This window comes from Dasypus novemcinctus, chromosome 1 (genome assembly GCF_030445035.2).
Source record: "Dasypus novemcinctus isolate mDasNov1 chromosome 1, mDasNov1.1.hap2, whole genome shotgun sequence".
Taxonomy (NCBI): domain Eukaryota; kingdom Metazoa; phylum Chordata; class Mammalia; order Cingulata; family Dasypodidae; genus Dasypus; species Dasypus novemcinctus.
Window position 1 is genome coordinate 21,289,704 of NC_080673.1, and position 22,097 is coordinate 21,311,800.

The 22,097-nt window shown below is 40.3% G+C and overlaps 1 protein-coding gene across 6 annotated transcripts in view; it reads right to left on the reverse strand.

The window, feature by feature from the left end:
• Positions 1-22,097, reverse strand: part of PALLD (palladin, cytoskeletal associated protein) — a 467,101-nt gene that overhangs the window by 208,262 nt on the left and 236,742 nt on the right. For all 6 annotated transcript variants that reach the window (XM_058309553.2, XM_058309467.2, XM_023583763.3 and 3 more), the window contains 4 exons: positions 19,449-19,590; positions 18,672-18,695; positions 4,471-4,590; positions 2,315-2,654 (listed from right to left, as the gene is read on the reverse strand). In XM_058309553.2, coding sequence (XP_058165536.1) covers positions 2,315-2,654; positions 4,471-4,590; positions 18,672-18,695; positions 19,449-19,590 — 626 coding nt within the window. The remainder of the gene's footprint in view (positions 1-2,314; positions 2,655-4,470; positions 4,591-18,671; positions 18,696-19,448; positions 19,591-22,097) is intronic.

Below are 22,097 nucleotides of genomic sequence, written 5' to 3' on the forward strand. Positions count from 1 at the left end.
CTCTAATATCTCAAAAGAAACAGGCGTTAGGATTTTACCTGGTCATTATCTGCAGCCATTAATTATGAGTAATATATATGCCATTCTAAATTATGTATAATGTCAATGGCATTCCTCTTTCAATGAATATAACTTGTAAAACAGTGAGCAAATCTTTTCAGAAAAGGCTATGATAATGGAGAAAGGGGTGGAAGGCCTCATGTCAAACTACTGGTTACTTCAAGACTAAGGGTTAGAAGATGGGAAGGAGAGAGAATTAACTTTTTCTTTACTTCTATATCATGCAAATTGTCACTTCAAGTATGCATTTAGTTTGTAATTAAAACCAAAAGCCAATAAAATATTATGTAATGAGAAAATTAAAAATACGTATTTTAAAAGTGTGATCATGTGTTCTTTTCTACCTAGTAAATAACAGGTAGTTATACTATATTAAAATCATTAAGTGATGCTCTAAGGATATAACTGAATACAAAACAACCTGGAAAAAACTGGTGGTAAACCCGGCAAAAGTGAGCACTATTTCTAAGCCGCCAGATTCTGTGTCGAAAGGCTCTGTCTTTCCCTACACTTTCTCATGAAGGGAGAATAACCCCTTTAATATGGATCTTAAACACTAAAGTCCGTTTCTCCCAGCCTCATAGTTTATATCGAAATATGACTCATAAGCAAATCATATGTCATTCTTCAAGCTTGTGCTTAACCTACTCATCTTCGTAATAACCACAAAATGGCTGTCCATCTATTGTAGACAGCCCCCCTTCCCCCCATTGTACACACTAAAATCACAGGAAAGCAGAGCTGATGACAGCCACTGCCATAGACGCACTTCACTTAATCAAGAGCGTAGTCAAGTCCCAGTCTTGAAACACATTCGCCGCCCTTTCTTCCCCACAAGAGCAGGTCCCTTGTTTCATTCAAAGTTCCGTGAATACGCAGTCAGAGGGCAAAGCTGAAAGAAGTCAGCAGAGGCAACTTGTTTTGTGCACTAGTGCTACCAGAGGGCAAATCTTTTAAGGCTGCTCATTTTACCTGTTTAGACTCCCAGTGAAGCTGGAGCACAGGTATTAAAAGTTCACCCTGGTATCATTTACACCACTGTATACAAACACAGTAGCCCTAACGCCTTGAAAGAAGAGCCAGGGAAGGAACTATGTGCCGGGCAGCAATTGAAGCATTTTTGATACTGCAACAGAAGATGAGCCAGAAGTCTTCTTTTATAAACGTCTACCCATTTGTTAGCCTCAGGAAGGTGCTCCTTTGGCTAGGTTATTTGTTTAGTCTAATAATAGTCACTCAATCACTTTGTAAACTATAAAGTGATACACAAATGTAAGCTATTATTCCAATTTAGTATCTTACTAATTCTAACATTACTAACAAATAAGCCGATAACAAAGAAGAGAGTAGGCTGTTCAGTACTTAGGGAAAAAAGAATAACTCCTACTCTAAAGAAATCACTCCTGACCCAAATAAAAAAAAAACATCAGACATCAGGGGGCAAGCAAGGGGCTTTCCTAGAATCTGGTAAATTCATTCCCATGGAAATGTGACCTTGAAGAGTACATACACATTCCATATGACTCTTACATTTCCACTGACCTTTAGCAGGGCAGTAATTCAAGGTCTGTTATGTTATGATAGAATCTTTTCAGCTAATTTATTTCTGCCTTCATAACAACTCTCTGCTATGCAGTGCCAATGGAAACAGCCCATGCAAGGGTTATCAACCTATGAAAATAATGGAAATTAAACACGAAGGTGGTATTCGCGGAAATAGGCAGTTCCATGGAATTCCAGAACTGAGTAGGTTCTCCTGAGAAGGGGACTCCTTCCTGACAAGCCTTAGCTCCAGTTTCACTGCCATCTCCTGGTTCTGCATGCTAAATTTCCATGACTGATCTTTACTCTCCCCATGCTTCTCTACACCGGCACTTCTTACCGATACTTAAGTTTAAAACACTTGGGAGCACTTTTGATCGGGGGCTCAAGGAAGGACCCCTGTCCTATCACTTCTTAGCTATACCCCACTCTACCTCGGAAATCCACACCACACACAGATTTCTTCACAGCCATAGCTGTTTATAGTTTTTAGCAAAAACAGACTTAACTAAGCTTATCATTTACCTTCTCTAGTTTCAGGGATCGCTTATATTTTGAAAGGACACCCCTTGGCAGCAAGGTCACATCTTCCAGGGACAACCTGCCTGCATCAGGGGCAACTTGCTAACCAGTTCAGTCCAGGCGAAAGGTTTTCTCTGACCAGAGAGAAGACTGCCTGGAAAGTATTATAAAACCATGCAGAAATACTCACAGTTTTGGTTTGGCAAACAGAGGTGGGGGCTCCTTTGTGGGTGAAAGCAGGACAGCTGGCGATGGAGGAGATTTATTGTTAGCTTTGCCGTTAATCAGTCCATTTACTCCATGACTGGGATGGACGCCGTTAGTTTCCCTCTCAGCAGAACTGAACTGCATTTGAAGGGCTGCCATGCTAAGTCCTAACTCAGGGCTCTTCACCTGCTGGATGTCAGATGGTTTCTTTGAAGCCAACTCAAAGGAATTTGTCTCCAAGAGCGGAGGGGGAGGTGGAAAGTGTTGGAAGTGATCATCGTTGGATTCTCCCATTGAGTCATAGCTACAGTTTTCAGTGTTGGCTAAGGAAGGAGAAAGGAAGGGAAAAAATAATAAGATGCTACTAGTTCACCAAGCTATTTCCACATTATAAAAGATCTCCTGAAAATCCCTTGTGTCCTGCTAAGTTGTTAAAGAAAAGGTGGCTGTGCTGCTCTCATCAGATGGAGAAGCAAAGGCAGCTGGAGGGCATGAGTCTCCCAAATTCAACTAATATTGCTTTGTCCTCTCAGATTTCAGTTCAAATCTGACTATCTTCTCTGTGCTTTATTGATATTGGCTTAAGTTATAGAAGTTATACGGTGCTCAGTGGCTATTCATTTTAATTTAAAGCTAAGAAAGGGAAAGCTCTGAATCTTAATGAAATGTCTCATTGAAAACCTGTTTCCATGTCAGATGATTGCCACAACTCTAACTTTGTATGAAAGAGATTTTTACTTGTTGTCCTCAAAAAATTGAAAGCATCTTGAGATCATGTCTTCTTTGCAGTCTTGACCTGGCCCAGAAGTCAGCAGAACTCCTGGCATATACTTAAAGGAGCTTATTGATGGACACTGAAATCTCAAAAATGTTTATGTGTTGACCTATAGCTGAGTCACCCCGGATGAGATAGAGCAAAGGGGACCTACTGCACACCAGTTTTCCAACAGACTTCGGGAGTCCAGGAGTTTGGCCATATTTTTTGAGCTCTGCATCACTGCTATGGCCATTTGAGCGAACAGTCTTCAAGCCAACTCAAAACTGAAATGCTGGAATTCTTGCCACTCTGTGGTTTCAGTCACAACACTGGGATTTCTTTTTAACATTTAATGTTCTCACTCATACCAACTGTTCCCACATTAAGGAGAACCATACATCTCTTTTCTTAATTAGGAAGGAAGAGCTTTTACAATTCCCACTTTAAAGTCTCTAAATCAGTTTTGGTTGTGCCTCTGCTGCCACCTAGCACCATATCCTCGCTCTTCTAAAGGCATCAACATGGGATTCAATGGTTTTCTTCAAATCTATGTCGTACAACTTAGGCACATCTAAGGAGTCCCTACTGTGTACCAGGTGCCAGGCCTGGTCAAAAAGAGATTTTAAAAGTTGCTTTAAAATGGGTTTCAATGATGAGGCAATTAAAGTAAATGAAAGGAAAGCTAATTAATAGTAGAAAGTAAACAGTCAAGTACAGTTTAAAAACATAAAGGAAAAAGATGTTTTATATTGTCTTTCCTAGCAGTAAGGTAACGAGTTTATAAGTGGCTTAATAATATATTGAATATTGGTTTTAAGAGAATAATCTATTGCTTTATTTTTCCTATCAGTTATATTCCACTATCAATGAAAACTGATTTCTAAGATCTTTACAGCTTCTCTGAAAATGAGGTTTATCTTGCATCATTCCTCCAGAAGTTTCAATAGTGGATTGAACGACAACTTGTACAGCACCTCCAGATGCCATGTGTTGGCACTTGCTGGGAACAGCGACTGCAGCTCTGATTTAGAGGTGGCCTCCCGATGTGCTCATGATTATGGGTTAGCATGAGGGTGCTAGGAAACGGCTGTGTCCTTTCCAAGACCAAGACTGCATGACTTAAAAACTGACCACATGTGTGTTCGGTTGCTACATTATCATCATCATTTTCTGTTTTCCATTTCCATCGCATTCCCTCTTCGTGCCCTTCCCTCAAAGCCCTTTGTTTGATGATGGAACAACCGCTTGTTAGGGTAACTCCTGGAGCAGAAGCAAGCATTCCCAGCAGCTGAGTGTTCCTCCTGGGACCAGTCGCTTCTGCTGGGGTGAACCTCACTAGTGCTAGGGAGCAGAACGCAGTCATTTCTGTCCTCCTCGCATACCTGAGGTGACAATCAGCTGCGCCGTGCTGGTCACCGATCCATAGTCATTTCTTGCAGAGCATGTGAAGATCCCTGCATCTTCAGGGAAGGTCTCGGCAATAACCAGGGTACAGATCTCCTCTGGAAGAGAAGAGGACAGAATAGAATTCATTAGAATGAAGCCACAAAGTCACTTTGAAGAACGTAAAACCTCTGCCTTTCTATAACAGGCAATTTAGGTAATGGTTATTACAGAATCTCTTTACATTCACTTGAGTAGTTCAGCCAGGGGGAAAATGCTTTGGAGTCAGGCTCATTCTTTGTGATTTTGGACAAGTGCAGCACTGGTTTCCTCATTTATAAAACAGGGAAAATACCTTCCTAATGGAAAAGCTGTGAAAATGAAACGAGAGGTTTGCAAAGTGCATAATTCTGAACTTGCCATATAGAAAAGGCTCAGTAGATCTCAGGCTCCATTCCTCTCTGGCCTAGTTTAGCTGCTTATCTGTGGAAGTTCTTTCCCCTATCATGCAGCTGCCTCTTTTCAACTGAAAACCAATTAGCAGGGAAAATAAAACTTCGCTGAAATGCTGACAATGGGAAAAAAGGAATACGATCTATAAATGTTGGCCTGCAGATAATTATTCCAGAAGGTTCTTTTATGCAGTGTGGCAGTGTTGTACAGCATGAAAGACTCAGACCCTGGGACCAACTGCCAGGATGTGAGTTAAGAGTCCTGCCTCATAGCAGCTTTGTGCCTTGGCCAACAGCCCTGACCTTCAATGTTCTTATCTGCAAAATGGAGAAAATCATAGTATCTACCTTACAGCGTTAGTGTGAGGGATGATGATGATGGTGATGATGATGATGACAGCTAAGTTATAAAGCCTTTATCATGTACTAGGTACTATTATAAGCATGTAACAGAGTAATTTAGATTTCATCCTCGTACCAACTTTACAAGTTATGTAAGTTTTATTAGCCTTATTTTATGGTTCAAAACTGAAGCACAACAAGGTTAATTGGCTTCACCATAATCACATGGTAATAACTGGTAAAAGCAGGATTTGAACCGAGTGTCTCGAGACTTCACATTCTTAACAACCACCTGCTCTTCTGTGCTGAACACTGCTTGGAAAGGTGCCTGGCAGATAGTAAATGCTACGTAACCAGGAAATGTTAGCTGTATCATTTTAAAGAAGCTATATCTACAGCCTATTAATTCTCTTTAGGTTCAATAAGGGTCTGTACTGTACCAGTAAAATAAAGATGATTGGGAAATGTTAGAGAAAGTGACATATTCCTGATTCCCATAAGGAGACTCTATTAGATAGTCATATATTATCTGGACAATGTAATACCTAGTATTGTAGATTTGTTTGCAAAAATGGCTGCAATTATTCCCCTCTCTGTATCCGTACCCCTTTGTAATGTGATTTTGCAACCCTGTCCATTCAGTGTCTGTTTCTCCACTCCCTGAATGTGGGCAGGCCTTGGGACTTCTTTCGTTTTTTGTTCTTTTAGCTACTGGGGTTTGAACCCAGGACCTCATACCTGGGAAGCAGGCTCTCGATCACTTGAGCTTCATCCACTCCCCTTGGGACTTCCTAAATCTAGAATGTGGTGGAAGTGATGTGCCAGGTCTGAGTCCAGGCCTCACGGGACGGTGCCCACTTCCACTCAGTCTTTGGGAACTCTGCTGAATCCCCAGCTGAACAAGGCTGTGTGGAGGAAGACACTGCATGGAGCAGAGACAAGCCATCCCTGCGGAGACTATCCTGGACTAGTTCCCAGCCAACCTGGAAGCTGACAATAGGCACAGGAGGGAGACCAGCTGAGGTCAGCTGAACCTGCACAGACCAGAGAACTTCCCAAAGGACGCCAGACCAACTTGCTGCCCCACAGAAGTGTGAGCTAAATTCTGGGGCAGTATATTATGTGGTAAAAACGGATACAATCTGATAAGATAAAATGTTCCTCTTCCCATCTCTTTCTCTTTCACCCTCTAAGGGCTAACTTTCCAGAGTTGTAGAATGATGCATCTTCCCTCAATTTGACCGTCAGTAATGAAAACCAGCAAATTTGTGTCAAAACATTTTGCATGACAGGGGAAGAAAAAATAATCTTAAATCTGGGTAAAAGCACTACCTTGACAAAAAAAAAGAAAAAAACACATTTTATCTGTTAAACAAATCTTTAAATATTTTAATTTGTTAATTACAAAAAATAATGAATGCAAAAGTAAACAAACTAAATAATACAGTATAAAATGAAAAGTAAAAATCTCCCTTCATATTTCAAACCTTCTATATTTAATATTCCTTGATAATCTCACTCCCTAAAAGTAAACTCAAAGAATTTATTATTCTTAATGCTAGAAAAACTAATATCATCTATCAATATAATTAAGCCAGTTGCAAATGAAAATGTCCATCGGGAAATTTTATTTTGCAAAAAAATTCTTGGAATATGGAACAGAAGTGGGAAATATGGAATTAAGATTTTTAGGCAATTTAAAAATTCTTGTTATTTATTTTTATTTCAGACTTCCACAGGGATTAAAATTCTCATTGACTATGCAGTATCAAATATTAAATATCCTGTAATTATCCTATAATTACTTGGATCAAATCTTTGCTGCCATCCTACAATTCTTGATAGCTTTGCAACCCTCCCTATAGAATTGCTTAAAATAAAAATTAAGCAAACATAGTTTCCTGAGTCATCTTCCTTTTCCTCTTTATACATTTAAGTTTTCTCTTCACCTTTTAAATTATTACGTTAAAATTTTTCATGAGACGTCAATATGAATTGAAACAGAGACAACCATATACATTATAGCTGATACCTGCAGAATGTAATTGTGTTACATAGAGACTATGGAAATAGTCATATAAAGAAATAGATTATATGAAAAACAAAAAAGTACAGCAACCTTAAGAAAGCTCAATAGCTTTTATTTCAATTACAAGACCACTTGGAGTTCTGCATATTTTGTTGAGAGGCAGCATATTTGTTTCAAGTAAAATTAAATTATTTTCCTGTTTGAAATCATGACAGCCCTGAAGGTTTCCTGTGTTGTAAACATCCGTGAAAATTATTGGCTAATTAAAAGCTTGGCCTTAGTTTTCACATAATTATCTGGAACTTTTTTTTTTTTGGACAACATAGCATGGTCCTCTGAGTTTGTTGTAGCAGGTAGTTTTATATACTGCAACACTGGCCCTCATCTGACTCATGATGATGATAACTGACTTTCAATGAAGCATTTCAGGTCTCAGTATAGAGAAACACTAAATTTTATGATCAAAACAGATTTTTAAAAGACTCATTTGGTACATCCGACATGGATTTATATAAGCAAGACTCTGAAGCATTTTCTGGCTGTCCCAGAGTTCTATCTAGGTGGAAAAGCCAAGAGGGGGCAACATTAGGAGAATATTTACCTCCATTTACTTCTAAAAAATGTCAATGAATCTTGACTAGAGATATTAGGCATGTTAATAAAAAGGTTTCCAGATAAATGTTTGGGAGATATTGACACATTTACAGTACACAATTACTATATGATGAAAAGGTTCACTGAAGAGAAGGAAAACAATAGAGCAACAGAGAGCGTGAGGTAACTCTCCTGAAGTTTTCTTTGACTGTTTTATATACAGTTCTTGGCCTTCCAAATGAAGAGGAAAATACAAAGTGTGGAAATAATTCAAGCTGGAACATCCCATAAGAGTAATCATTTGGAAAGTGAGATCTATCTGGAAAGGTACAAGGGATTGGGGATTTAAAAATTGAATACAGATGGTTACTGAATGAGTTAAAAGTGGACTTAGCCAGAAGAGGTAAAGAAAACTTCGAATATGAGTACTGTAAGGGATTTTAGAGATTAACTAGCCCAAATCCTTCATTTCTTCAGGCGAGGACAGGGAGATCCAAAGTAATTCTTTCAAGGTCATGGCTGGCGAATTATCAGAGCCAAAATTATAAAGATAGGCACCCTGCCCCGACTCACAGAGTCTTTTCACCTTGAGCACAAGCCTCTTTACTTCTGCATTCTTCCTAGTTCAGAACACAAAGAATCCGATGTAAAATGAGGTAATAAAAGATTTACATCGGGAACAAGAAGGGGTTTCACGATTTTGCAAATGTTATTGACTCTTTTCGATATCCAAAGAATTCACTAGACATTTACCTACACATGGAAATGAGCTTTGTGTCCTTTAAGATGCAAGGCACACTGGGATAGGATAGAAGCAGACTTTTTAAAACATTATAATGCAGATATACTGATATTATAAGAACAGAACCTTCCACGTCTAGGAGGTTTTGGAAAAACCCTGCAGTTATCGGCAGCCCGAGGCCTGTGCTTCCCGCAGTAGTAGGTCACGTTTGTTCCCTCTTAGCAGATGCTACTGGAAGCAAGGTGAGCTTTCCAGCTTTCAGCAGCACCTAGGAGCTCCTGCTCCGGCAACCACTCTTCAGATCCTTGCACTATTTTCTCAAGGCTCGGTGCTCTTTGGAAAGGTCTTCTCTCAACCTTGGCTTATCTCCTTAGCTGGAAAAAGGAGGCTTCTGGGGACACCCAGAGAAATGCCCATTGCCTAAGAATACTTCAACTGTAAATCTAGTCAGATCTTTTCTTTTAATGATAGTTTCAATGCTGTGTCTACAAATCTGCATGTAAACACCTAAGAACAATAGAAAGTCTTATCTGGTGGTAGGGCAATGCTCTTGACAACTTTGAAAGAGTTCCTTCTGAGGTGGATCTACCATCTTGTGGCTTTTGAATTCTACTTTCTGGAGAAAACCTGAGGTTTTATATACAGTTGCCCCATTTAATGCAAAGGACTCTTTTCAGAACAAACTTCCATCATCCTTTCCCTGCAACCACCACCCTTCCACGACTTTGAGGATAAAATTGAAATCGTTAATGTGGTCCTCGACGTCCAGAATGATGTGGCCACTGCTTCTCACCAGGTTGCTTCAGTGCCTCTCCCCCTCTTGCATTTTCAGCTTCAGGCCCAGTGTTCCTCTCAGCAACTCAAAGCCACCTTCTTGCACCTGCTTCCTCAGTGTGGAATGCTTGCTCTCTCCTCCTCAGTCTTCTGTTTCCACCTAAACATTCCTTCCTCAGAGAATCCTTTTGTGATTAGATTTGGTCAGAGTCACCACCTTTCTGCTATTCGATGGGGTACTTTCCCTGGAGACATGCTGATTCACTGACTAGAACATACCCTCTGTGAGAGCAGAAACCATTCATCTTGTTGGGGGGGGATTATCTGCATTTTAGCCACTGTGGGCTCTTCAAAAGATTTTTGAATGGATCCATGGATGACATTTAGATTGAGAGAAAAAGAGAGTAAACACTGACTTTACAAAAAATGTGTTGGGTCTCTAAAAGATGAATTTTCCTGTAACCTTCTTTGGGTGTCTAAAATTTTAGCGAAAGTCATTTGATACTCATGTTTCAGGACCACCACGATTGCACTAAACGAGGCGTAGGCATGCATGCAGTTGATGGCCCACTGAGCATCTACAGAAGGGAATAGACCCAAAGGACAAGAAAAATCGGGGTGGGGTGGGGATGAGCGTTGAGATGCTCTTTTAGTAACCCCAATGCCTTGACATGTCAGAGTGTTATGTTTTTAAGATAACACTTTAATCCAATATCTCAAAGACTACTCAGCGTATTTTCTCCTGGAAACTTTCCTCTAACCACGTGACAATAAGATCACATTTTGCTGAGAGAAAGGAGCATCGTTGCACGCATGGTTCTGCCATCATACAAACAAGAACACCATGGTGAGGAAATGAGATGAGCCAGGTCATCAAATTGAATTTTCATCTGGTAGCATCTTATTTGAACAAAGACATTTAAGACATTTGTAAAATAAATTATGGTGAGGAATGGAGATCAGGAAATGACTATATGTCAAATAAAGGGAGTATGAGGCTTCCTTATCTGTCCTGAAAAACTGTCTCCAGCATAAATGGAAAATCTTCGAGTTATGAGAAGCTCTAATTATAATCCACTTTAATCCAACCTTCCTAAATGAAAGGCATGATTTGAGGGCACGTGATAAATCACTAAACCAAAAACCTATTTTTACTGATGATAAATCCTGTTTTAACAGTTATCTAAAATTATTAAATTACAGCAATATTTCCCAGGAGTCAACCCTGAGTTCCTGTAAGTTCTGAGACATACTTAACACTGGATTAAATACTAACAAAAACAACTTTGTTTGTAGAAATGCAAAAAATGATGAGGCAGCAAGGATAAGGTTTCTAGGTCTCCTGGGTAATAAAGGGGCATTTTCATCAACGCCTACCTTCACAGTGTTTGTTTGCTATTTTTTTTGGCCCAACATTACTAAAAAACCCAGGTTCCAACATCTAAAGCACATGATTTGGTTAATACAATTAATAATGATAATTTTTTAAAAACCCTCTGGATTAAAATCAGTAGGATTAAATTCAGTATGGGTAAATGTAATGCTTTAATTTTTAAAAAAGTTTTAAAAACCTGTGAACTGTATCATATATAGAGAATATTTAAAACGTGCCATTTAAAGAATAATGAAATGGAGCCCTGTGTATATTCATCATCGAATTTAAGAAATAAATTATTACCACCTAAGAAGTGCCCCATATGCCCTCCCCAATTGAATTTTCCTTCTGTCCCCTTTGAGGTAATCATTCCTTTAATTTTCTTTATATGTTTTCCACGTGTGTGTATCCTTGAAAGATGTATTCTTTAGGTTTGAAAAATGGAGTAACTAAGCACACATCTTGCTGTGTAAAGAGAAGGCAATACTGTCACTGTTAGAAAAAAAAGCTCTCAGGAACTATCTTGGGGCGTAAGCTGGCTTCAGCCTCCCTTACCGTTTCCACAAGCTCCCCACACCCCCGCCCCGGGTCGTCAGTGGGCACGGCCACAGGTGGGTTATGGGAAATGAAGGCTACAGCAGGGGAGCCTGGCAGGGCTAAGTAAGAGCAGTCACTGGACATCCAGCGGGAATATAGTTGGTGGGTGGGCGTTTCCAGGTTTTCCGTTTCTGAGCTCAGTGTGACCAATTTCCAGTTCTCAGAAGTGGATCAAAGCAGACTTGGTGCGGGGGTGGCGGTGGTGGTGAAATGAGTGTCCTCAGCTGATCCTGGGGCAGTGCACGGACGGGAGAGCAGGAGAGGCCAAGACAAGATGAACACTGGGGTCAGCCTTCCCACTCAGTCATCTGTCATCAGGGAAAAAGATGCACCCGTGGCAAGGAGCCCTTAGCGATGAAAGCCACATCACGCTTCAATCTGGCCTTGTCCCCTCTTCCTGGGGCACAGCTGTAGCCCTTCTCGGACTGCCTCTGCCTCTCGCTCGTGTTTCATCTCCTGCTTTTTTACTCCATATCTTGCTCTTTCTAAGTTATCTTGCGGTGGAGTTCCTCCTCCAGACAGGGCTGTGGATGTGAATTTTTGAGTCCTTGCAAGTCTGGACACATCCTTTATTCTGTCTCCATATCAAATTGAGGGTTTGGCTGTGTGTAAAATTCTAAATTGTAGATAATTTTACTTTCACATTTGAAGACCTTGCTTCACTGTCTCTTTGTGTCCAGTGTGGCTGCTAAGAAGTCCTAAGCTCTTCTGATTTTGTTAACTTGTACGGAAGCTGATATTTTCTCCCTGGATGCTTGTAGAACCCTCTCCTTGTCTTAGATAGTTTGAATGAATGCCATGTGCACCACTGTGAGTTTATTTTCACACCTTGTTCACTCAGAGTAATATGGCCTATATGAGTATATGCGTGTATTCAACTTATCTAATTCTGTATTCAAACTTGCCCAGACTTCTAAAAGCCAATTAAGTGATATAAACTGCATAGGCGCTTGTATTCAGGAAGGGCGTCGACTGCTTGTGTATCCGAGCTTACATCCAGATTGAATGCGGGTGCTGCGTTCATTCAAGCTAACCTGGTGTCCAAACAAACCCCTAAACCCTAAGAAACCGAAACCTGATCTAACAAAGAAAGTTCTTTTTGCGTCAAAAGCCCCGCTTGACGCCCACTCCTAAATCCTCTGCGCTAAAGGGACCTGGAAATCCTGTTCCGGGCTCAGATTTTTGGACAGAAGTCTGCCGGGCCTGGCCAGTCGTAATAAATCTTCCTTCTCAGAGAATTCTCCTGCCCTGGCCTTCAATCCTGCGATCACCAACTTCTCTCTGCTGCCGCAAGAAAAGTCTTTCAATGTGGAAACTGGTATCCCTTGTTTAAAGAAATACTTCATTGATACCCCCCTGCCTTCTTTTCTTTGTTCTCTCCTCTGCACCCCTATTTATGCACATGTTATCCACCTGGGCGGATTTTCTAATTTCTCTATATCCCTTATCTCTTCTCTCTTACATCCCTTCCCTCTTCTCCTCTTAGTTCTACTTTGTGAGACCTTTCCTCAGTTTTCCTTTGTTACCAAGTTTTTAATTCCAAGAGTTCTTTTTGTTTTCCAAATGTTCCTTTCTTAAAAGTTTTTTTTTTTAATTCTTACTTTTGGATGTACTGATTGTCTCTCTCTGAGGAGAGATTTTTGTGGGTTTTTTTTTTCTTTCTTTCTTCTTTGTATCTTTTCTTTCTTTGGTGTTTTTCTATCTTTTTCTCTTTGCAAGCCTGTTTTCTCCAAGCTGCTTTTCAGGGAGTTTGCTTGTTCTCTTCCACGCTTTCCATGTTAGTGGTTTTCTTCAGACGTCTTCTATCTCCCATTGTCTGACACGTGGGTGAGTTGGTGATAAGCTCTGAGCATGAGGGCGGAGCTTGTCAACCTGGGCCTTCTCTGTAGTCCACCTGGGTAGGTGCTTTACTGAAGAAGTCCTCATGCAATATTTATAGATTTCCTTTTCTTGGGATGACCAGATTCCCTAGAAGAGAGTATTTAAGTCTGCTAGGAGAGGAAAGTTTACAGACCAGCTTTCTGGAAGACGAGTGCAAGAAGAGGCCTGCGAGTAGCAGCATTTGGTAGTGAGAATTCAAAGTGTCACTCAGCTTTCTTTTTGCTACACTCTCATATGCCTTGAGGGCTCAGCCCTCACCACAGAGACTAAACCAGAGGTTTTCAAACTTTCTTGGTGTCTCAGTAAAGTTTTAAAATGGCAGCCTAAAGATACAGCTAAAAATTCCATTTATTAAGTAGTTTCCAAACAATTTAGTAATTATCTATGTCCTAACAATGGAGTCACCAAATAATACACAAAGATTGAAAAGAAAAAAAAAATAGTATCATTTTATTCTTAAATAACCACAATTACTTATTAATGAGATGTGTGCATTGGTTGGGCAATGCACAACATCTCAAATCCTGGAATCAAACTAGACATAAAGGCAGCCTCATTTCATGTTCAACAGTGATTTTCTTGCTGTTAACTTCAGCACCTGGTCAAAATCTCAGCTTCACAAAGGTATGTCATAGAAAAGAATGTAGGATGATCTACTGTTGAAAGCCTGAATTTTGAGCTAGCAGTTTGTGGAGTAGCTGCTCCGATGTCAACTATCACTGCGTTTCATCGAAAATTTAAAATATTTGGAGCATCCTTGTTAGTTTACTGGGGCACCACAGGGCATCTTGGTACACAGTTTGGGAAATGCTGGCATAGACATTTTTGTCCAACCTGCCATCTTAACCATTTGCATGGTTTTAACTGTGTGCAATCTAATGAGTTTCAACAAACATCCCCTCCATAGCCCTCCCCAAGCCCAGCACCTTAGTATATATATAAATATAATTTACTTCACATTCTGAATCAGATGCAAAACATGGAGGCTACTAGACAAGGTTTAAGATGGATGGCATCCGTCAGAAATTCTTATTGAAAGTCAGTCATGTTACTTTTATCTGAACAAGTATGTCCTCCCTGAAAGTAAGAGACGCTTTTCTGCAGTTTTCATTTTGCATGCCATTATACAAGCTACAGAGGTAACTCAATACAGTCTGTGGCGATTTCCAGACAGCTGAGTAAGAGCCTGAGTATTAACATCTGTCCAAAGAGTCTTCTCCGTCCCCCACCCCCGCCTAGTCTTTGAAGGATTCAGTATAAAGTCAGAATTTCAAAGCAGCAGCCTGGGCAGGTAACAGAACAAACGGATGTTGGTCTTTAGCAAGCTGACTAGCTATTACACAAAACAGTCTGAAAAGATTTGTGACGCAAGCTGACTTCTGTCTAGACGGAGATGGGGAGTGTAAAACACATTAAACAGATGCAACACAGTAGTGACAAGAAAAACCTGTTTCAGTTGCACAAATGCATTCAGAGGGAATCTATTTCCTTCTTAATCTAAATAACCAACCTCTAAAGGGGCTATATTTAGGTACTAGTGAGCTTCAATTTTATTTTTGAGCTTTAGAACATCTTGCACATGAATAAGGAAAGGAAGGAGAGTGATGAAAAGAGAAAAAAGAGATCAAAAGTATGAGGGAGTGGAATGGAGATAGAAAGACAGGGAGGGAGTGATGAAGGGATGAGTGGAGGAGAGAGCTAACCAGAAAGGAGAGAACAGAATGAGTATGTCAGAGGAAGGGAAGAGGGTCGGAAGATAGGGCTTTAAGACTTTCCTGGATTTCAAAGGCTATTTATGTTTTAGAATTTGGAAAATATCACTGACCTAGTCCAGAAAATTTATCTTTTGCCTCAGATATATTGTAGTCACGTCTGTTTTTCTCTTTTTCCTATTAATAATGGCTGAAAAACAGTTTTCAGAGAAACTAGTTCCTGCACATATTCTATATGGTTGAATTTATCAGGTAATCCCTAAAAACTAGGAATATAGTTCATTGGTCCATTAGATATAAAAGTCAATCAGGTCATTCAAGGAAAGTAAAGAGTGCACCATTTTTTTTTGTTTTTACCCTCAATACAACAACTTCAAGGTCAATGCAAGGAAAACATTTGGTGACTAGTAAAGGAATCATAGCTGGTTTTGTCAGACATGGTAATATATTGTAAATGTTTTAACATGCGCTTTGTTCTGAAGTTCTTACATAATCCATAAGCAATCATTTAATAGTTTTTGAAATTTTTTTGTTTAAAAAATATGGTTATGAATTTTATTTAATGTTACATGCCAAGTGCAGATTTCCTGATGCAGAGCATTTTTTAAAAAGATTTATTTTATTTACTTATTCACCCCCACCCCTCATCGTTTGTGCTCGCTGTCTGCTCTCTGTGTCCATTTGTAACGTGCTGTGTCTGCTCGTCTTCTCTTTAGGAGGCACACAGGAACCGAACCTGGGGCCTTCCATGTGGGAGAGAGGCGCTCAGTCAGTTGAGCCACCTCTACTCCCTGCCTTGTTGTGTCTGTCATTGCGTTTACTCTTTGTGTCTCCTAGTTGCATCATCTTGCTGCTTCAGTTCGCTGTGCCAGCCCATCGCACCAGCTTGCTCTCTTGACCTCTTTTCCAGGAGGCACTGGGAACCGAACCCAGTCCTCCCCTGTGGTAGGCAGGAGCTCAATCGCTTGAGTCACAACTGCTTCCCTGACACAGAGCGTTTTAATGCTTCGCTACTGTGGGGGTCCTGTGGACCCCCCGCCCTGGTTTCCCCTCCCTAAGGGCAAGAGCCTGTAGTAGGCAGCCCCCGGCGCACCCCATGACACAAGTTAAAATGTAGCAAACCTCCTCACAGGTAATATGGTAGACTGCAGTTTTCTCCCGACTGTATAGTTCCTTCCTGCAGTAACATCACCAGACTCCATTTATGTGCTTCATGGGACCCTAGCAGAAACTCTGGTATGAAATGTCTTTGTTCTAAGACCCCTCGTTTTCCCACCTCTTTGAGGAGTGCTACTTTCATTCTTCAGGCTGCTGCTGCCAAGGACCCTCTCCTGTCCCAATAAATAAAGTCCCAATAAACAAAGCTCATGCGTGATTATGTGCCGAGTGTGTCCTCTGATCGTGCCACCACCTAACCAAGGCCCTTCAAGAGCTGGGTGCAACGACTCTTAAGACAGAAAAGAGCACTTCCTGTAGTGTCCTGGTAGATACAATTGGGAAGAAATTATTGGAGCTCGGGGAAAACCATCCATAGTTGTGTTTTGTTTTTAGCAGCTCCTAAATATATGCTTTTTTTCTAATATTGACTGATCTGCTTTAAATATTTCCCTGCCAAGAAATATTTGTTTCTAGCCAAAGCTCTTTTTGTGGCTGGAACAGAGGAGTGTTAAATGCCTTCAGATTTAACTATAGGGGAGTATAAAAATAAGAAAATTCAGCAAACATCAAGAGGAGAAACTTTTTTATATCCTGCCGGGCTTTGTGGTTTAAAAGCCTATCTCACTCTTTTTTTTTTCTTTCTTTTTCTCATGATTTTGAGACCTCAAACAGAAAGGCATTTAAGTAAACTCTAGAGGTCAGGCTCTTCTGTGGAACTGCTAAGGATTAATTCTATTAAAATATTCATGAGCAAAACTATATTCTAGAAGCAAAACTGCAAACTACAATGGAAACTGGAGGGGGGTATATGCGTGATGGGCTAGGGTTGTGGGGTCAGGGGGTAGATTTTTTTCCATTCTCCTGCCTTCACCCACATTTATTCCTTCTTTGCCAGTATTCTGAGTATTTTTCCTTTTCTAACATGCACATAATCAAAACTAAACTAGGCAGTTTCTAACCAATATTTAAAAATTCCAGATGATGGTTGGTTGATGATTTTCCCAGCTAGATTATGGAAAACATTTAATAAATCATCATCACCTATGTAGATGATGAAACAGTTAATAATACAATTTTTTTTTTAAAAAAAGAGTTGCATGAATTCACTTAGAATCCAACATGCAACATCCAAATCCTTCACAGTAGTCATGCTTTTAGAATTTTTGGCCCAAGATTTTAGTTTCATAAAAGCTCAAAACACATAAATAGCTTTATTTATATTTTTTACATGATAAACTATTTTTTGTACATAAAAGAGATATTTGGTTCCAATTTCTATGTCTATCAATCTATAAGTCTACTTAAAATATTCAATGCAAACTTTTGCCCTAGCTCCCTGTAGGATTTCCACATTAGCTCCTGCAGTGGACTTATTCTCAGAAGTTCTATATACCAGGGAACAAGAATTATATGATTTTATACAAAGACATATCACAGACAAAATATGATGTTGCGCACTTCCACCATCTGGAAAACGACTGCAGTATTTTAGTGACCAACACACTGAGTGGGGTAACATGCTCTAGCTGAAAGTCAAGACAAGAAAGCAGCAGATCAGACCCAATGGTTCCTTCTGGTCCTTACTCAGCATCCCTTACTCTCCGGGCCCTGGCAGGATCACACTCTGCTCTTATATGAGAGGCTGAGGGCCTGAACCTGTCCACAAAACACCTTCAAGTTCCCAGAGAAGAGAAAGAGCAAGGTCAGGGCTCCTGAGGAGGCATTTGTCCGATTCTGCGGACAAATCTGCAGTGAACCAGGAAATGGGTTTGTTTTTCTATCTTTTGGCAAGAAATAATGAAATCGGTGACTTTACTGATGGGAAAAATACAAAAGAACGTCTCCCAGAGGAGGACATACTATAAAAGACCAAGATAAAAATTGTTGTTTCCTTTAGGAACACCATTTTCGTCCATAAGAAAGCATAAATAGACGCGAAATCTGAGGCAGGAGAACAGTTGGCCCTAATGGCTTTGGACACCGGAGCATTGTGATGAGGTCAAATGACCCGGTAATTAAGAGAGTTCCTGGGGCAAGATGACTTTCTCCGTGCTTGCAGAATAGTAAAAGTTTATGGCTTAGGTCACATAAATGAGAAAGGCCTGGGGTCGTTTTGCTTACATCTTTGGGCTGCTTTCATTCGAGATACATTGCTGAGCTGGGGAGTCTCGATGTTAGTGGGTTTGGGGCAGCAGAAATATGCAACAGATTTTTCTTTTCTCCTGGAATTTTAGCATTTTTTCATTAGTAGCATAGTTTGCTTTCTGAGTATAAAAGAGTATAGTTTTAAAAAACCTCAAGTCCCTGAGCTTGACTTTGTCTGAATGGAACTTAATGTTTTACTAATAAAAATGTTGATTTAAAATGCAGTGTACAGCCCAGACAATAAAGAGAATATTGTCTTTAAGGGGGTTTCACATTTCGAGGGAACTGCAAAAACATTGTTTTGCTATGGCTTTAAAACGGAAACAAAGAACTATTGAAACCCAAAAGATACATTACAAAACACATACACACACACACACACAAGACAACAGTTCTTACCGGGTTCAGCTGTAGATCTAGGCTCTGTTTGCCACATGAGAATAAGAACAAACAAACAAACAAAGGAACAAATCAAAAGAGTATTAGAAGAGAGGTACATTAAAAATAAACCTACCTAGCTTTTCGTATTACCTCATCTAGGGCATGTCTGAAGAAATGTTACAAACTCCATAATACAAAAGAGGCAGATAAATGCTAAATCAATTTGTTTTTCTATAAATATATCAAATCAAATCCCAGTAACACCATACTCTAGGAAGTTTTGTTGTTGCTGTCTTTTTTTTTTTTTTTGAGGTACCAAAGCCAGGGATTGTGGGAAGCCAGCGTTCAACCCGAGCCACATCGGTTCCCCTGAGTTGGTTTTTTCGTTGGTTTTGCTTGTTTTTTGTTTTTAGGAGGCATTGGGGACGGAACCCAGGACCTTCCATGTGGGAAGCAGGCACTCAACCACATGAGCCACATCTTCTTCCACTAGAAAGTTTTTAAAATGGCAGTAAAGAAATGGGCTCTAGGAGGCTTGTGAACTTCCCAAAATTATTTGCACAACTTTTTGAGTACAAATGTGTATGTGCATTATTTCTGGAGAAAGAATAGAAAATTTTCTGTTTTATCCAACAAGCAAGGACCACCGCTTGCATCTACTGGGTACTACATTAGTTGCAGAGCATCTGGTCTTACCACTCTTTGAAATTAGAAATGAATTTATCTAAATAACTATGGCCCTTCTTGATTTTCTTGAAGATGCTTGGATTTAGGAGAACGGGAACTTCTCCTTACTTTTCTGTAGAATTCTGAAATCGGGGGAGTCCTGGATTTCCCCGCCTTGCCGGAACCACTTGACTTGCAAAGGGGGAGCTCCTCGGACCCGGCATTCCAGAACCACCACCTGGCCTTCCGAAGCTGCTATGTTTTGCAGCTCCTGAAAGCAAAAGAAAATGCTCACAGTCAGACGTTAGTGTGTTCTTAAGCAATATCACAACACAATCAAAATTCCAAACCTTAGAGAAAAATAAAAAGCTTGCACCATAGCATCATTACCACTATCTCAGGTAAGGATGAACAGCTCTAAACCCAGTGACCATCAGAGTTTCCTCATTTCCATGTAATGAAACTAGTAATGTGTACCATAAACCCTGCACAAAGTTTCGACCTGTCTGTGAATTTTCACGGACTCTTTCGCACTGATGGAATTCTATGGTAACAACTGCAACTTTTAAAAACTCTACATTTGGGCCTAAGCTGATGGAATGCAAACCTCTTCTTAAAACACTTACACAGAAAAACTGAATGTAGATGCTTATGAAAACCAGAGTAGAAGGAAAAAAAGATGTGCATTTGTTTTCATATGCTCCAACCTTTTCATCTACCTGCCCATCCCCTCCCCACCCAAGGAGTCTCCCATGCCAGCTTTATTAAGTCGAGGTTTTGATATTTTCTCATTTTGAGGTTCTGAGTAAAATAATGAAACATGCTGCACTTCTCCCATATTGACCTTCCTTTCCTCCTCCAATGCTACAGCCCTCCTTGCCTCCTGCCCCACTCCATCAACTTCAGATCAATAAATTTTTTTCGTCCAATAGTTAATAGAAGTTAGTTTGGTTTTACAGATGCAAAGAGATAACACTTTTATGTTTGTTATTGAAGATCAGAAAATTAAAAGCAGCTTGTTTACACATTTTCTCTTACATTACACCCCAGAATTAACTAGTAAAGGGGTCTACTTAAACTTTTTGACAACTTAAACTTCTGACTACAGAGTATTGGATCTAATATAGAGCCGGTAGAGATCTTAACATATGATAAAATAATTCACCTGTACATATACCAAACCAAAAAATTTCACATGAAGAAGAGCTTTTTTTTTTTCAATTTATTTTTTTTAATTATCTGAGCAGACAAATGGTGGGCTGGATAAAAAAATCAATCAATCAATCAATCATCTATCAATCTTGTAGCAGATGGCCTGCAGTGAGTGTGTGAAAGCCCCATGGAAAGTCCAAAAGTCTATGGTGCTGGCAGAAGAACTATTCTTCTGAATTACCTGAAGTCTGACAAAGCATTTGATAAGAAACTGAGTAGTTAACAAGAGTTTTTAAAAAAATATTTATTAACTACTTCTGATTGCATTCTGCCCCCTTCCCTGCCTTCTTTTTCTTCTTTTTATTAATGTAGAAAAAGTCTATTTTTGTTAGTTAGTTTTTCATTTTGCATTTGGGTCCAGAGAAGAGCTAATTTAGTGGATCACAGCAGCGTAAGAGCCACTCACAGGGAGCAGCTTGGATGGATTAATCCAGCAAGTGCCTCCAGGCCTGTCCGGGAGGCCGTTCATGGTAGGTTACAAATGGTACACAAATATGTCATGCTTAAGCTTTCAGTCAGGAAAGAAGACTCTGATTTATTCCCAGGATAATACATTTCGTTCAATGTTGGAAAGTCAAAGATGTAGGAAATCAGTAGATGCCAAGGTACTCATAACTCCATAGTTTTATTCTGGATTACAACTTGGCTTCTTCTAGAAAAAAATGTTTTTATCTTGGCAAAGCAATGACTAAACACAGTAAGCCATTAGGAGAAGCCTAATGAGGCACCCCAGAGGATACCAAGAGCCACCCCTCAGAGGCTGCCCTGGCACTCTAGGTCATCCCTTCTGAGTGGGACCCAGGCCCCTTGGGTGTCATCCATCAAGTCCACCTGACATCATAGTTCCGCACAGGGGTCTAAATATTTAGGAAGGAAAGCCACAGGGTGTTGCTCTCCTGGCCACGCGGTGTCCTTCTAGCTCACACCAGCTCTGGTCTCTGAGCCAAGCCCACCACACTGCTGGACCGCCGTAGCCAGGAGCGCTGCCCTGTCTCGGAGCAGCTGTGAGCCCCGGGAATCTCCTGAAGGGTAGTGCAGGGAGGATGGAGGCACCCCCTGGATCTGCAGAGCCCACCTGTCACCCAATGCCACCATCGTGCCTGAGAGGAAGGCCAAAGAAGATGCTAAGGGTGAGAAAGCCCAGGTTAGTTTGAACCACAGAAGAAACCAGCAGGATTATCTTCCAGAACCACAGCCCAGACCTACAAAGGCCCCCGCAGAGCTGGGTGAGAAGATGCCCAAAGGGAAACAGGGAGAGCAGATGCAGGCAAGGACGGGCATAACCCTGAAGAAAACAGAGTGGAAGGAGCTGACGATGCCCAGTGAAGGGTGCCGTATGATTCCACTGACTCTTCCATGAAAATAAAACTTCTTTAAAAAAAAGTTTTATAAAAATATAGAATTTTGTTTAATTTTTCTTTTTTTTAAGATTTATTTATTTTATTTCTCTCCCCTTCCCCCTTCCCCAGTTGTCTCTTCTCTGCATCTATTTGCTGTGTGTTTTTTGTCCGCTTCTGTTGTTGTCAGTGGCACGGGAATCTGTGTTTCTTTTTGTTGCGTCATCGT